The 16,006-nt window shown below is 35.2% G+C and overlaps 4 protein-coding genes across 4 annotated transcripts in view; 2 read left to right on the top strand and 2 right to left on the bottom strand.

Moving 5' to 3' along the window:
- Positions 1-16,006, bottom strand: part of LOC126371088 (uncharacterized) — a 421,730-nt gene that overhangs the window by 272,610 nt on the left and 133,114 nt on the right. The window lies entirely within an intron of this gene.
- Positions 557-4,931, top strand: LOC126371100 (ubiquinone biosynthesis O-methyltransferase, mitochondrial). Its single transcript, XM_050016307.1, has 6 exons — positions 557-885; positions 1,259-1,432; positions 1,914-2,028; positions 2,946-3,080; positions 3,564-3,834; positions 4,495-4,931. The coding sequence occupies exons 1-6, from the start codon at positions 824-826 to the stop codon at positions 4,614-4,616; spliced, it is 879 nt and encodes a 292-aa protein (XP_049872264.1). The 5' UTR covers positions 557-823; the 3' UTR covers positions 4,617-4,931.
- LOC126371112 (uncharacterized) lies at positions 5,972-8,979 on the top strand. Its single transcript, XM_050016323.1, has 4 exons — positions 5,972-6,062; positions 6,942-7,166; positions 7,947-8,081; positions 8,681-8,979. Exons 1-4 carry the CDS (start codon positions 5,972-5,974, stop codon positions 8,929-8,931), a joined length of 702 nt encoding a protein of 233 aa, XP_049872280.1. The 3' UTR covers positions 8,932-8,979.
- On the bottom strand, positions 9,602-14,655 carry LOC126371081 (aarF domain-containing kinase 1). The gene is made up of 6 exons (XM_050016275.1): positions 14,070-14,655; positions 13,525-13,935; positions 12,898-13,071; positions 11,680-11,880; positions 10,670-10,876; positions 9,602-10,073 (listed from the first exon to the last, which is right to left on the bottom strand). Exons 1-6 carry the CDS (start codon positions 14,502-14,504, stop codon positions 9,957-9,959), a joined length of 1,545 nt encoding a protein of 514 aa, XP_049872232.1. The 5' UTR covers positions 14,505-14,655; the 3' UTR covers positions 9,602-9,956.

Below are 16,006 nucleotides of genomic sequence, written 5' to 3'. Positions count from 1 at the left end.
GATTATAGCAAAATTATTTTTTGGCCGGCACTTTGACTTTTAGGCCGAAATCCGATGATCTCCTTTGCTTCTCTTTATTTTGAACAGAATAACAAAGATTGGAAAATTTGTTGTGCCTGGGTGTAATAACAAGGGCCATCATTTTATATCAAAACAAGGTTAAAAGATGTATTTGGCAGAAATCTATGAAATTAGACGGTTAAACAAAGGTGTTCAACAGCGGCATCTATATTTTTATTAGGGAAAAACTTACTTAGCCTTGTCGAAGACTCGAATATTTTTTTAACTAAAAAAATGATCTGTCTGAGTCAAAAAAAAAAACCCCTATATCGAACGACACATTAATAATAGTTATTTTGTTTTTCGATAGGATCGGTAGCTATTTAAATCAATAGTGGTACTGATTCCAGTACACACCATCTAAGTTTATTTTAAGCTATATACCTTGTATACATAGCTGTAATTTTATTATCCGCCGATATTTTTTTCAAAGGTATACATACTATCGACAGTATTGCTTCTGTCTGACTACTGCAAGGCAACACAACACTAGTCACTAGCTAGACAGGACAGACAGCAAAAAATTTAAAAAATATAAGAGCCGGTTGATGGAAATTTTAAAAGCAGTGTTTTTTATTTTTCGTACTATTATACTTCTGGTTTCCTTCACTTTTAATAATAATAGTAATACTGAAGATCGATTTACAAGAAAATATTTTTACTGTACTTATAAGAAATTGAATAACCTCAAAGTGTAGCTGTATAATTTTAAAGGGTTCTTTGCGGTAATAAAGGCAAATATTTATTAGTGAAAGCACCAATAATGTCTACAAAAATTCTAGATCGGTTCTGGCTTCTGAGGAGAACGAGTTATAGCGCTAATGTGTAAGTACTGAGGGCTTGTTTTTGTTTACAAAACAAGACTGATGTCATGAATCATCTTGTGGCTACTTTTTGTTTTACATCTCATAATATATAAAATTGTATAGGTTATAGGATAAGAATCCCCTTACATTGATGTTTAATTTGTTACTCAGTGATCCCTCATAATAATCATGAAATATTTGTTTAGTGTAAGTCGTATAAAACTGATAATTGTGATTCACATTTAAGTAATTTCTTCATTTATACTAAAACATGTTTTAATTATTTTTATTATGCTTAGGCTATTGCTCCATACCTCCTGAGGGATGGACATACATGTAATGAATATAATAGGTATAATAGAAACACAATTTAATACTTATTTTCATTTAAGGTTGATGATGAGAAAAATAAGTTCCGAAAGTATGTCAGAAAACTCCAAGAAACACACTCTGGAAACAACTTCAACAGTTGATTGTTCAGATATTCAACATCATGCAAAGATGTTCACAGAATGGTGGGATCCTCGGGGCCCAATGAAAGCTCTTCATTCATTTAATGTCTTGCGGTAAGTTACATGCAGATTAACTATTTTCAGTGTTATTTTTACTATGACTGTGTAACTAATTTTATAATAATGAGGTCTATATACTTAACTAACTAACTTAACTAACTAACTTAACTAAGGATACTGTGAAAAAATGTTTTTTCCCATATTATTTATGATAATATAGATACTATTGTACTATAAGGGAATAATATAATAAAAAAATGATTATTTCGGATCAAAACACATTACATCAGTAAAAGTGACTATATTTAAAAGCTATTGTTAGTAATAATTATGCAATAAGTAGTTGTAGTGGTGAAGAAGAAATGACCATCACGAAAACGGGTAAGTTCCTGTGATTGTCACCCTATAATGTGACACCGGTCAATAGTGTGTTTTCATCTAATAATTAATGCTGCTTCTAATATTACTTAAAATTTCATGAAAACTTGATTTACTATTTGATTTTATATATAAAATTGACTTTTGATCTTTCCAGGATACCTTTCATCAGAGATGGTTTAGCAGACTGTGCTGCTCATAAAAGAACGCCTACACCACTTACAGGAAAAACCATTCTTGATGTTGGATGCGGTGGGGGTATATTGTCCGAGGTAAGAAAAGACACAATACAAATCAATGCAAAAATAATTTACTGTACCAAAAAAATTGTTTTACTTATAATAATATAAGAAAACAGTTATAAATGGTAGAAAAGACAGTTGCCCTTTAATAAGGTTTTATTGCTGAGGTAGCAATTCATTTCAGCGAACAATGTGCTTGAACAAAAACATCATGAACTGATTAATAATGAACATAACTTATCACTTAACATGACAATGGTGCTGATTCTGTTACACACCATCTAATTTTATTTTAAGTTGTACCTGTCATTTTCTTATCTAATGAAAAGGAAAGGGACGGGAAATTTTAGGCAGAAATTTAAAATACCTCCCCAAAATTTTATATTGGCCAATAACCCGACAGAATTAAGTTGACTGCTGTCAACACTTCACTTCAATTAAAAAGGTTGAATATCAGCGGGATGCCTAGTTTATTCGTCCAGGTTATTAATGAACATAGTAAGTTGCCAAACGTCCGTCCCTTTTCTTTTCAGCGGATAAGAAAATGGCGGGTATGACTAAAATAAAATTAGGTGTGCAGGTATCGGTTCCACTGTTCAACCTCATCAACTATTGAGCCGCTAAAGACAAATTGTGGACAGCATCCATTTTTCTTAGGCCACCCAGGAATAGGCTATCAATCCTATGTTCTGAATTATGGAACATCATTTCTACGTATTTGATATTTCGTTTTCGTAACTACCTACCTACAAGATTTTTTGTATTATTTTGTGACGCTTAAACCAACAGACCAGTGATAAACTGCAACAGACAGACAGAAAAAAACAAAACTAATTGGTTTTTTATTCATGCTTCAAAAAACTTTTACCCACACTTGAAGTTATGACTGCCTTTACCATTTCAAATAGATGATTTTAGACAGTTTTAACGTTATTTTTTCTTTAAAGCCTCTAGCAAGACTCGGAGCAAAAGTGGTTGGAATTGATGCAAGCAAGGATCTCGTTGACTTAGCCACACGACACGCTCTCTTAGATCCTAAGCTATCTCAAAACCTGCCTAATTATATTTGGACTACAGTCGAGGTGAGTGACAAACATTAAGTACTTACATTTAAAAATTTTATTATGATTCAAATTATAAGCAAGAAGCAGCATGGAAAATTCTAAGCATTTATTTTTTTGTTAGGGTAAAAATAAGTAATAGGGATATGTTATCGTCCCAGTATTTCGCGCTAGCGAATTTCGGTAAGAATTATGTAGCTCTTCCAGTAAGAATACAGGTGCGCCATAGCCCGTGCTTCAATACCACACTAGGTTCTATCAGAAACCCCACCTGATCGAATGGAATCGAGGGCTTCGACCAATAGCCGTGGGAAGTCTATCTACAGTAGATAGTATTTTGCTGCGTTTATTGGTCGAAAACCTTGATAAAATTCGCGCCGCGCGTACCGCAGTTCCCAGTTCGGTCTATTCAAAGATGGCTTTTTCACCCCATGACCGATTTCCAGGCTTTAGGGAGCTAATGGATTACCCATTAATAAACTAAGTACTTATAATAATTTCTAGGATCACGCTCATGAGAATATCGGCGTTTACGACGGCGTGGTGGCCTCCGAGATCATCGAACACGTAAATAACAAGCACGTATTTGTCCGCTGGTGTGTCCACGCCTTGAAGCCCGGAGGACGCATATTCTTCACTTCGCCCTGTAGATCTAAACTAGCAGAATTGAGCGTGATATTCATAGCCGAAAATATACTTAATTTGGTACCGAAAGGTACGCACCAAATCGAAAAATTCACGACTCCGAACGAGCTCAGTTTTTTGCTGGAGAGAAGTAAGTTGCACATACAGTTTCTATTTTATTCATTAATCGTTCTCATTGTGCCCGATGACCTTGAGACCTATACTAGGTAGAACGCCTTTGCCTAGCAGTGGGATTTTATAAGAATAATTTACTCAAGGTACACGAATTTGTAGCATATATTTTTTCGTGTGTGACGGCGATACACTAGGTATGTACGTAAGTACATATAAAAACAAGGCGGTTATAGGTAGCTACCTATTTTTTACTAACTTATTTTACTTATATAAGTACAGTGTGATTGATAATAATTTTTAGTCTATGTGGGATAATTAACGAAAGCGTATCTCGAATAAAAACCGCATCATGACAGCGGCGGCGCTGCGATCGCATTAATCTGTGTAACGAGTTACTTGCTATCATAAAACATTGTTCTTAAATTAGCCACAAAGTGGCGTTTGGATTTTTTGACTTCATTCATTCATATTACATATGTTTTTTTGCTGTATATTATAATACGTATAGTGTAATATAACAACCAACCAACAACCAACTCCCGCAGTGTAGCAGCGTGGTGGAGTATGCTCCATAGCTCCTCCGGTTGATTGAGGGGAGTCCTGTGCCCAGCAGTGGGACGTATATAGGCCGTGTATGTCATGTAATGTAATATAATAATTACACATTTTTTTACAGATAACTGTAATGTGGAGATGATTCACGGCATCGTATATAACTTCCTCACGAAGAGATGGTCTTGGTCGCGGTACCAGAATCTAATGTTCGCCCTTCAAGCTGTCAAACTGTGCGAAAAATAACAACATTGATCAGCAAATGGTAGGAAATATCAGAACAGCCTGTAGATAGAGGAACAGGTTTTTATGTGTAAAGTTGGTGTATGTAACAATGTATTTTATAAAATAACAACCTTATTGTGAATATTACATCAAAACAATGGATTTACTACTGTGAACAAAAAATGCTTACGTGAAATAATTTAAATGATAAATTAAAATAAGCAACTATCGTTAATAGCAAATATAGGTTTGTTATCCGATTTTAAATATAGGCATATAAATGTTGCGTTGTTATGTTTGTTTATTTATTTAAAAATAATAAAATGCAATAAATTATTTGTAAGTTTTTAATGCCGTAATTGGCACCTAATTTATCTAGATAGAAAAGAAATTCTATTTTTAAATGGTTCAATGTGCGTCTTTTTGTAATGACTAATGAGGGATGTTTAAATGTGTGTAGATTGATTATTTCACCACTCGCAGAATGTATTATAAGAAGCGCTGATTGTTTTGCCACTTCGTATATAATTCGGTTTTAGTAGATAATTACAAAGGTTACAAACACGTCCGACAATAAGAGAAGTTCGATGAATACAAAATTAATTTAAAAATAGTAAAGAATTAATAGTTTTTATAACCTTTTTTTTTAAAGGTATTTTAATGTTGCAATTGTCAACAAGGGACTTTCCAGGCGACCTTCCCCAGAAAAATACAGATGGCGCTGTACAGATTTACCTTCGTGTAACCTTCTAATTTCATGGATAACAGACATATGCATCTCTTATCTTTATTTTTGGGTATAAATGATGTCCCTTGTTATTATACCCAAGCACAACATGTCTTCCACCCATATTATTCTGATCAAAATAAAGAGAAGAAATATAGGTACCACCATAATTCTATATGTATCTGGTAATAACCTTTATTACCTCGATGAAAAAATACCTACTAAGAAACAACTCTCAAGCGCTGTGTAAGTATGATAGTTTTAAAACACCTTGGGCTTTACCATTTAGGTAGGTACTTATTCCTCTTGGAGATTTTTTGCACTTTGTATATTTTTTATATGGGAATTATGAGAATTCGTAATTATAATAAGCATAATTTTAATATTTCTTAAGAACAATGAATAATCAAATTATAATAATAATCATAATAGATGGTAAAATATTCATGAACATTTGAATTCAAACAAACATACAATAACTATTTTTTTTCTACAAACTCTTACATTACATTTCATATACATCCCAAAGAGTATTTTCCATAGTAAAAATGACATAAGTTTACTGAAATGTACGAGATGACAGCACAAAATTGTTAAAATGAAATAGTGTATTATTTTCACTTGAATCTGCTAGGGATGTTTAAGAGCCATGTCCCTTGTAAAGTTGCTGCGGACACCCAGGAAGTTTTTCCAGAAGGCCGTCATTGCGTTTCTTCTCATCCGAAGGCATGACCTGGGACGTAAGTACAGACCAAGTCTTCTTCTTATCGTGTGGGTTATGAGGTGGAATACCAACCTCATCAACCCTGGTATCAGGGTTATTCCTGAGCCGCTAAAGGCCCCTGACATGGCTCATGTAATAACCGGGACCAACTGCTTAACGTGCCTTCCGAAGAACGGATCATCTTACTTTCGGACAATTAGGTGATCAGCCTGTAATGTCCTAACTAAACTAGGGACCACAAAGTGATTTTTGTGATATGTTCCCACCGGAATTCGAACCCGGAGCCTCCGGATCGTGAGCCCAACGCTAAACCACTGGACCATGGAGACCAAAGGTTACAATTAGAGCCACCTGGCTCTCGCTCCGCACAGCCTCGCCTCATGTGGTTAGTATTCTTTATATGGACTTGTATACTTTCACTAGATCACTCAGTAGCGGCACCGTATCGCCGCGGTCGTAAGCCCTCTACGCGCGGACGGCGAGTGGACCACTCTGTGACAACTCGCTGCTCACATGCTTGCCTTGTGTTGACTGCACGTTCGGCTATCCACTGGTTGACCGCGTGACGTTTATTGGTGATAACGCGGCGTCCATCCATAGACCACCTATCGATGACGAGTGGACGCCGAGCGGGTGGCTCAAATGAACTGTGAGCTTAAGAGGTCTATCTCACATATCTCTCTATATCGCTTTATCGCGCATATTGAAATAGACGTAAGTGCGCAATATCAACAAATGTCCAATACAAAAGATTAATTTAGCGCAGTCTCTCTTAACTTGGTGACAATATTATGGGTATAGTAATTCTTTATTAGCAATCTGGAAGACATTTAACTTTTAATTCCTAAGACTTTTCAAGTTTATTATACTTTATTTATTTACTACAAAATTTCAGTCGCCGAAGATTTAATTCGTTACATGGCTGTAAAGCCGACAGCTTCTATATCGACCCTGCGACATAAAGTGTGGCATCTGCTGGACTTGCCAGACTACTGCGAAGAAGTCATCGTACTAAAAAACAATGAAAACGTCGAAATACCACTCACGGAGCTCTGCAAAGGCAACGAACCCCACAAGCCGTTCATATTGGAGGTGTGGTTACCGGGAAAACGTATGCAATGTATGTCTGTGTATTATTTTAATATTGTAGTTATAAAATATAAATAAAACATATAAAATGGCCGCTGTTCGGAGAACGCGGACTTGCATCGTAGTGTCCCTGGTTCGAATCTCGAGTCGGAATCTAAACCACTGAATTTGACTTTCGAGTTTGGTTTTCAGGATTTATGCCCTGGTAATGGCAATACACTCGCGCCTTATTACAAGGGCCTTAAACGTAGCTGACAAGGAGTAGATGTACTATTATAGGACCTCTAGTCTAGCCCATGATAAAATGCTCGCGGATCCAACTGTTGGGGTTACCAGTTCGCAGACAAGCTATCTCCGTATTAGGTAAAATTGCCGTGGCCACTGTTGAAAACATATAATATATTTTTATATTTTTAAATATGGAAACACTATTGTGATCACGTTCATTCGCGGAGCTTTCGCTCGCCCCTTCTCTCAATACAACACAAGACAAGACGCTGCTGTTTCATTTCATAAAATCAATTTCATCGTCACGACAACCAAGGATTTCTTCAGCCACCCATGACCCAACCTATCGCCCAGGGGGGACGGGTTATGACAACCTCCCCCCCCCCCCCCCCCCCCCCCCAACTCGAGGATCCGCCCTTGATTTGCGCTCGTTTATCGGCAATTCTTCTAGTATATGGTGAGGGACTCTGTTTTATTCACGTACTTCTTAATAGGTAGATTGTATTACATAGTTACTCCATGGAAGTACCTATTATTGATTATTCTATGCGTGTAGGTACAAACGTTATATTTTCATTTACAGCAACTACAACGATCCACAATCACATGCTGACGATGGGACGAGAGGACGACGTCGCTACTCTGGACAACATAACTCCGTTGTCTGAATGCTCGTCTGATGACAAACGGGAGAAAAGGAAAACTCACGATACCAACTGTAAGTATATGGAATGATAATTATTAAGCAGGTACTCATTTACTTTTTATGTATGTATACTACGAACCCCGAATTCAGAGCCGTGGTAGCCCAGTTGGTAGAACGCTTGCCTCTCACCTTGAGGTCGCAGGTTCGAATCCAACAAAGGCCTAGACCAATGATTGTCGAATTTGTTTTCGAATTCATGTTTGGATCATAAATGATTATCACGTGCTCAGCGGTGAAAGAAAACATCGTGACGAAAACCACATTCTCGAGAAATGCATTTTCGGAGGTATGTGACCTAACATTGGGTTTTCTCTTCGCGGGTTGGAAGGTCAGACAGACAGTTGCTTCTGTAAAAAACCGGACCCTGTGAAAAACGGGATAATTCTAGGGAGATGGAATCTACCAACTGGGCTACCACGGTTCGGTGTACCTCTGACTATCACAATATGGATATAATAGTAAGGTTTTGATATGTGGATTAAATATTGTTTTTCGGCCAGGAACGCTCCTGATAACTGAGTGTGTGTGTGATATCCGCACAGCATTACATAGGTTGTAGGCAGATTTATCAGCATAGATCATTATTGGTATTTAGTTTCTTTTTTTCGCAGCAACATTGTCCGAAGACACATTGGGGCAAGGCAGACTGCATACAATGGAGAATAAATTACCGCCAAATTTTATTCTCAAGGATTTCCACAATTCTACTCTCTCGAGTCGGATCTCTAACACTTCCTTGATCTTCAGGCTGAACGGAAAGAAAAGCAAGGATAACTTCGCTAATATTCTTTTGAAAATTCAAAGTGATTTAACAACGTTGAGTAAAAAATTATCTAATTTGGAAAATAGAATCCCTGCGTAAATACAATTTTTATGAATGCTAATAAAACATTTTAAATACATAAGCGATATTTTTGATAGTAGGTACGGTCAAGAGCATTAATATGTATACACTTTGGTACCATGTCACATTAACTTTTTTGACAAATTGAACTGTAAGTCACACTAAATGTCAAATATGTTAGTGCGACAGAATCCTAAAGTGGGTACATTATATTTCTCTCATAACTGTACCTACTTACTTAATGTAGCGTCATTACATAAGAGACAAAAAATCACGTAACGATGTTTTTGTTTCAATAGCCGATATAAAAGCTCCGAATAAAGGCGGAATCTAAAGTTTAGTACACCGACTCCTGTATAATTATTTTTCAAAACTGTCCTGTATATTCTTTTTCAAAACTGTCCGCGAATAATTTCATATCTGTTTCCGAAACAAAGACCAAGTATTAGAATATCGGAGCGTATTTAAGACGAAAGAAAAACACAGGTTTTGTCTTTCACACTAATATGAGCCGTCATAAGTTAAAAAGAGATAAATATACTATCGTCGTAACGTCTTCTATTCTCACGTAGCCAGTGTCCGAAACCAGTAAAATATTAGGTATTTCTATATCGAGATCCAAACTTCATACCTATCCGTAACATCCTCATGATAAAAGAACTAATGATTCATTTGAAATAAAAGACAATTTGCGAAAGTAAATAAATAAATTATTAAGTATAACTTATTATAATTTCGTAAAACAAAAACAGCATTGTATAAATATAAGAATCTTGTATGCTACAACATGTTGGATATATTGATTAATATTTACAAGTTACAACAATACTTTATGTACAGAATGTTTACGGTGATTCATTGAGGTACAGTTTTTTGGACTATATTTGACTAGGAATTATGATACACTACCCCTAATCAAATCTTTACTAAGACAGTTTATTTTTACTAAGCACCATTTTTAAGACTACACTACCTATACTGGGTTTTTGGTGAAGTTTTAGACTATTTCTACTGTAATAAATAATTTAACTAATACTTTTTGGTCAGCATGGATCGAATCTGTGTAACAAGTTAAGGTAGAAGCCATAAATGTAGAGTATGAGCAACGACCACGCGTATTTAGCTCTCAAGTACTGTTTCCTTATTTTCGAATTCGAATTCTGAAACAATGCAAAATAAACATAATTAAATATATGCATACTCTAAAGGTTGAACCACATCTGGCATTATACCGCATTTCTTCCGCCTGTGCTATGAATACCGTGCTATAGCGCACGACAGCCTGCCGTATCCTGCCATTATCTCGCTCTATCAAATAACGGTTCTGAGTGATAGAAAAGGATAGAAGCATAGGAAAGTGCCATGCGCTGCGGCCATAAATGTAATCCAACCCTAACAGAGATCAATTATCTTATTTAGCCTATACGATCCCACTGCTGGGCAAAGGCCTCCCCTTGATCAATTATCTAATAAATTAAAAAAAAATAGAACAATGGGATTGTCCCAAAGCGGAATCAATGTGTACAATACAAGCCATAGGGAGCGACTTGTAGCATCGTCGGTATTTTACAAATTACTATGTGTTGTAATAGCAACGTCTGTCGTCAAAATGCTCAACTTGGACGATTTAACCACTTGCCTAGCTAATTAAACGAAACTATAAAAATTGACGCTGCTCTGACTCAAGCTTCAAAAGATCACGTTAAGTGTAGTCAAAATACATACAAAATAAGAGATTTTAGTTTGCAGCACTTACGTTATACTCAGCCTTGTAAACACTTTCATTACAATATTTGGTCATGATCAAGAACCCACACATCCTCTCGTGCAACCCGAGCGCATACTCTATGCTTCTTATAAGGTCGTTTGTTTTCAACACGAGCAACGCTTGTCTGTCTACAGTCTCGAGACAAGTCGTTATGTGCTGGAGGAAGTTCGGGAGCTCGTTTTGGAAGACTACTTTCTGAAAAAAAAAAGGCGTACTATATAGTAAACAGTAACGGGTTGGCTAGACAACGCCCTCCACACCGCCGGCCACAGAAACAGACGGAGAAAGATCATAAGAGAAAATGATGCAGAAGTGCGGTTTCTACCTTCAGGAATGTGGTGGCCAGAACTACATGACATCAATAAAGACCAATACACACGGAAACGGCTACAGAAGCATTCTAGACTGAGGTTTCGTAATAATGAATCAAAGTATGCATAAGATTCAACATTAAACCTTTACCTTAACTTTTGGATTTTTGTATTAAAAGTGTCTTCAAGTTGCGTTCTGATTACTTGTGGCTTTCACCCTCTAAGGTGTAGGTATGTTCACTATCGATAGAATAACCATAGTTCAATACTATAAGGGTCTTTCCACACTACTTCAAGTTAGCCGATCCGAATCTGTCAAATGACGGATTCAAAATGGCCGTAGATATATTTGTATGGTTGTTTACGCATCCCACATCGCCGTCATCCGATATCTGTATGTAACTTTCTACTATCCGTCATGTTCGGATCAGATAAGAATCGGACGTAATATAAATGACCCTAATAGTATCAAACTATAACTATTGTCAGAAATTCAATCGTAAACCCTACTGGGTGGGTTTACGATGGTAAGTAAGCAGAACGCAAAGTTTAGTAGTTTTGTTTCTGTAAGCTTATCTCGATAGTACGCATTAGTTTGTCGGCGCGGTTTCATACTAACTCCTTACGGCATTGTCTCTGGGTACTGTGAACATTGAATTTAAGATATAACAAAACAGTAAAACACACCTCCTCTTTCGTCGGCTTGGTCTTTTCGATTCCCTTCATGATGGAATCCCACGGTCTGCCTGTGACCATGCAAGTGAACAATCCATATAAATCAGACTGTATTCCCAATGCCTCCGAAAACTTCTGCATATCTGCACGATTCCGGGATATTATTGACAGCCAAAGCTTGGAATAGTTGTACCGGAACTTGTCTGTCAGTTGCTGAAAGTAAACAGAATCGGAGTCAGAAATTAAACAAAATGTATTTAAGTACCTATAAATTTTAGTGGTCAAATTATTAAACCCCTTGCTGAAATAAAATAAATTAAAAAAATATAATTATCAATTAGTTCAGTAACTCAAGCCTAGAAAAGAACATTCTAAGTTCACAGAAAATGTCATCAATAAAATCTTAATTGCATACACATCCTATAAAATTATGCAAACAATAGCATTCATAAACAAATGCCTTCAACTTATAAGTTGCTAACAATCAAAATTATCATACACATTAAAAATGCATAACACAATAATCAATTTATACATACATACATACATAAATTCACGCCCGTAATCCCAAATGGGGTGGGCAGAGCCACAAGTAACCAAAGACAACTTGCAGCCAATCAATTTATAAAATTAAATTTTTGGATATGTACTACAGTAATGGGTTACTGTAAATATCTATTCTGTGGGCAGAATAGATATTTTTTTTATTATTTCTTCACTGTACACAGGTGAAGAAATTGTGAAGAAGTGTATTTAAAAGTTTATATAATAAGGATACAGTTAGGGTCATTTCGACAAGAGGTGTTGAATAATATTTATATTTTTGTATTTTATGTGTTCTCGCAAATAAATTGATTAGATTTTGATTTGATTTAATACAGACATACATACATAAACTCACGCCTATTTCCCACCGGGGAAATAATAATAATAATATTGATTTGATTTATTAATTTTAGTAAATGACCATTTTGGGTGTGGCATTTTCAAAATTTAACTTTAAACTTTGAACATAACTTGCTTGTATAAGGCATACGCCTAATGTCCATTAGGGCCTAGTTTTTACTTTACATTTGTAGGTAAAGTCTAATCTAACCTATACAATCCCACTGACACGCGGACTAAAAACTACATACCACAATATACTGTTTGCTATACCATTAGCATGTGATGTGGCCTACTGAGCATTTCCCAAGCAGGATGCAAACAAAATACTTATCTACAACTTACAGCATACAAACCGTGGTCCAGTAGGTACACTATAACTTTATCTGAATTAGGTTCTTTATTCACAAGGATGTTGCCAGGATGTGGGTCACTATGAACAAAGCCAGTCACAAATATCATGCGAGAATACAAATCTCCAAGCTTTTGGCACAAGTCCATTCTGTCTATACAATTTTTCTGAAACAGAAAACATATTTTTATCTCAAACCTTTACCACCTAAAAATAGATAGAGACCTTTATTGTAGGTCATATCATCATTTCCCATTACATAAGATTATACTGAAACACATTTTGCCAACATACTGAATGTTTAAATTAAATATCAGAACAATATTATTTGGCACTTCGTCAAAATCCAATTGGTAAAAAAAAATCTTAAGTTATGAAATTGGTATACACTTTAGTCTGTGCTACTTTCTCCTACCACATGACTTTGTGGTAGAAGAACATGACTATGTCTTTCTAATACATGTTTGCATAATTCTGTTTGTTTTACAACATTTGATTATTTTAACTTCATTTCATAGTCACTTGGATAATAATATTACTATTAAAGTAAATATTTTACTGAATAACTGGGTATAACAAATCTAATCAAAAAATAATAATGTTTATTGCCTAATACTTACATTAATATAATTTAAGTCATTCACTTGACCACCATGAACATACTCCATAACTAGTACTCTTTCTGTAGAATATTTCCAATATATCTTAGGCACTTTCAGCCATTCATATTGAGAAAATAGTTCCGAAACTTTCTCTGCATTATGACCTTCTTGTAAAAAATTCAACTCATTAGTAATGTTTTTCTTCGTCTCATCTACTAGCCATTGCATTTGGAACTCAGGGAAAATCTTAGACATTGTTGTTATGATGAATTCCATCCATCGTAAGTCCATTGCAATGTTTTCTCTTACAAAATAGTGCTGAACTTTCACTGCCACCTCTGTCCCATCTTTAAGTTTTGCTCTATGTACTTGTGCTAAAGATGCTGTGCCTAAAGGCTCGGGATCAAATTCAACAAATAAATCTTTTGGCTGAAAATTATAAAATTGGTGATTTAGAACTTACAATACTTGTACCTAATATGTAACACAGATACTTAAAACAATTAAATATGTTCTGAAATAACTAGGTATTTCTATTTCAAAAATGTAAAGAATAAACTTACATCTTTTTTTAAATCTTCTCTGATAACTTTGTACAACTGTTCAACATTATTTTGTGGAGCATCCTTATGTAGTATTCGCATAGTATGTACATATTCATTTGGAAGCAAATAATCTAAGGCTCCTACGTGTTGACCAACTTTTATGTAAACTCCTTTATTTGCTTTGCACAACTCGAGAAGTTTCATTGCGCCCATTTTATGAGCCTTACTCCTGATTTCTTGGTACTCTTTAGAAGTTGTGTCCCAATCTTGACTATACAGCATTGACTGATACATCCTTCCTATATCCACTGCAGTACGTGCTGTCCTAGTAATTCGCACTATTGCTATAGAATTATAATCATCTTCGTGTAGTCGCAGAGCCATAACGCTTCCTATAGCAACGCTTCCGAACAAACCGTACTTAACAACACGACCCATTTTTGTTGCAAACATTTTTATTGTTGATAATTTAGTACATTACACTTTTGATTTATAATTGGCGTTATACTTTCTATGCGATTTGGTGGGTCAAACTACACGATAGCACAAAACGGTACGGATGGAAGGCAATGACATTCCAATCCGACAGGTCAGAACAGACAGAACTGACTGACACTGACAGATCCAGTGAAGAGTTGCCAAGTCAAGCATAATAAAAATAATTTACTACCTACTTCCACCAAACTTCCACCGTACACCCAATCAAAGACCAAAATGAGTAATTTCCATACTACAAGCCGTATTTTTCTTTGTTTTTCAACATTTTTATTCGTCATAGTCAAATTAGTGTTGCGCCAATAATACTAGCTAAGAATACTAGTTATTATTTTTACGTTAACAGATTTCCAAGAAATGAAAGCTTGAGAAGACCTCTATGGTTAGAGGCTGTTGGTGTTTAAATTTATATTTAAATTTCAGCCTAGCCTGCATCATCTCACTGCTGGCTAGATACATAAGATATTGGTATCATGTTATCACAACACGTTTATACTATCTATCATTCAACTACATATTATTATGTACTTAATAATCTTAGTATATACTAAGTCTGTAGTTGTTTTATGTCTAAACAATTATGAGTTGTACACGTTTTATATAAGTAAATGATTATTATCTTTGATTTCAGATATTAAATCCAAAAGTGTCGACTGGATTTACATGAAAAGGTATATCAAATAATTTTCTTTTTTATATTTTTAACATGATATACATATATAGAGTGTATAATTCAACCAGCTGCACAATGCACTTAAATCAGATATATTTTAGTACATACACTATTTTAACATTATTATTAAACTTTATTTCAGTCAGTTCAAGAAGACGAGATGAAAAATTTAAAAGAAAAGCTGAACAAGTCACGCCTCAAGATCAAACGACTTAATGAAAAAAAATCAATGTGACAGGGTGTCACAAAGATAGTTTCTAAACAAATTGACACTGTTTAGAAATTAATAAATTTGTATTTATTGTAAATTATAATGTACATAATTAATAACGTGTGAAATAAATACTTGCTAATGAACAGATTTACGATCTAATTTATATTTCATTTTACCTCCTGTTCTTATTTACTCCTACTCCAACACTCCAGGTTGATACGAACTGCGCGCAATAAAGAATGTAATGAATGTTATAGATTTGTGTAAGCGACTTAGATAAATCTTGACTAAACCTTCCTTTACAAATATACTTTATTGCACACAACATACAATACTTACAAGTTTTACACGAAAGATACAGTACACCACCTACCTACCTTTTACTTTCCCTTTCTGTTCTCTTATGAATACATGTATGCCGTATTTTTTTAAGTATAATGCTATATCTAGTAGGTACGAGTATGGTAATCCTAGTATTGAAACAGCTTGCAGCCCTAGTAAAGGCCGCCATTTTATGTTTACAGAGTGGCACTTTTTTTCTGTAGGTATTTCCAGTCCATACTCTTTTCTATG

The sequence above is a fragment of the Pectinophora gossypiella genome, chromosome 12 (genome assembly GCF_024362695.1).
Source record: "Pectinophora gossypiella chromosome 12, ilPecGoss1.1, whole genome shotgun sequence".
Classification (NCBI taxonomy): Eukaryota; Metazoa; Arthropoda; class Insecta; order Lepidoptera; family Gelechiidae; genus Pectinophora; species Pectinophora gossypiella.
The sequence above is the reverse complement of the archived record's forward strand: the minus strand, read 5'-3'. Positions and strand labels throughout refer to the sequence as shown.

Coding starts and splice junctions, on each gene's coding strand:
- LOC126371100 (XM_050016307.1), top strand. CDS start 824: ATGTCTACAAAAATTCTAGATCGGTTCTGGCTTCTGAGGAGAACGAGT. Junction 2,029..2,945: donor GTGGGGGTATATTGTCCGAG/GTAAGAAAAGAC, acceptor TTTTCTTTAAAG/CCTCTAGCAAGACTCGGAGC. Junction 3,081..3,563: donor ATATTTGGACTACAGTCGAG/GTGAGTGACAAA, acceptor AATAATTTCTAG/GATCACGCTCATGAGAATAT.
- LOC126371112 (XM_050016323.1), top strand. CDS start 5,972: ATGTCCCTTGTAAAGTTGCTGCGGACACCCAGGAAGTTTTTCCAGAAG. Junction 6,063..6,941: donor CCGAAGGCATGACCTGGGAC/GTAAGTACAGAC, acceptor ACAAAATTTCAG/TCGCCGAAGATTTAATTCGT. Junction 7,167..7,946: donor ACCGGGAAAACGTATGCAAT/GTATGTCTGTGT, acceptor TTTCATTTACAG/CAACTACAACGATCCACAAT.
- LOC126371081 (XM_050016275.1), bottom strand. CDS start 14,504: ATGTTTGCAACAAAAATGGGTCGTGTTGTTAAGTACGGTTTGTTCGGA. Junction 11,881..12,897: donor TGGACCACGGTTTGTATGCT/GTAAGTTGTAGA, acceptor GTTTACTTTCAG/CAACTGACAGACAAGTTCCG. Junction 10,074..10,669: donor TTTACAAGGCTGAGTATAAC/GTAAGTGCTGCA, acceptor GCATTGTTTCAG/AATTCGAATTCGAAAATAAG.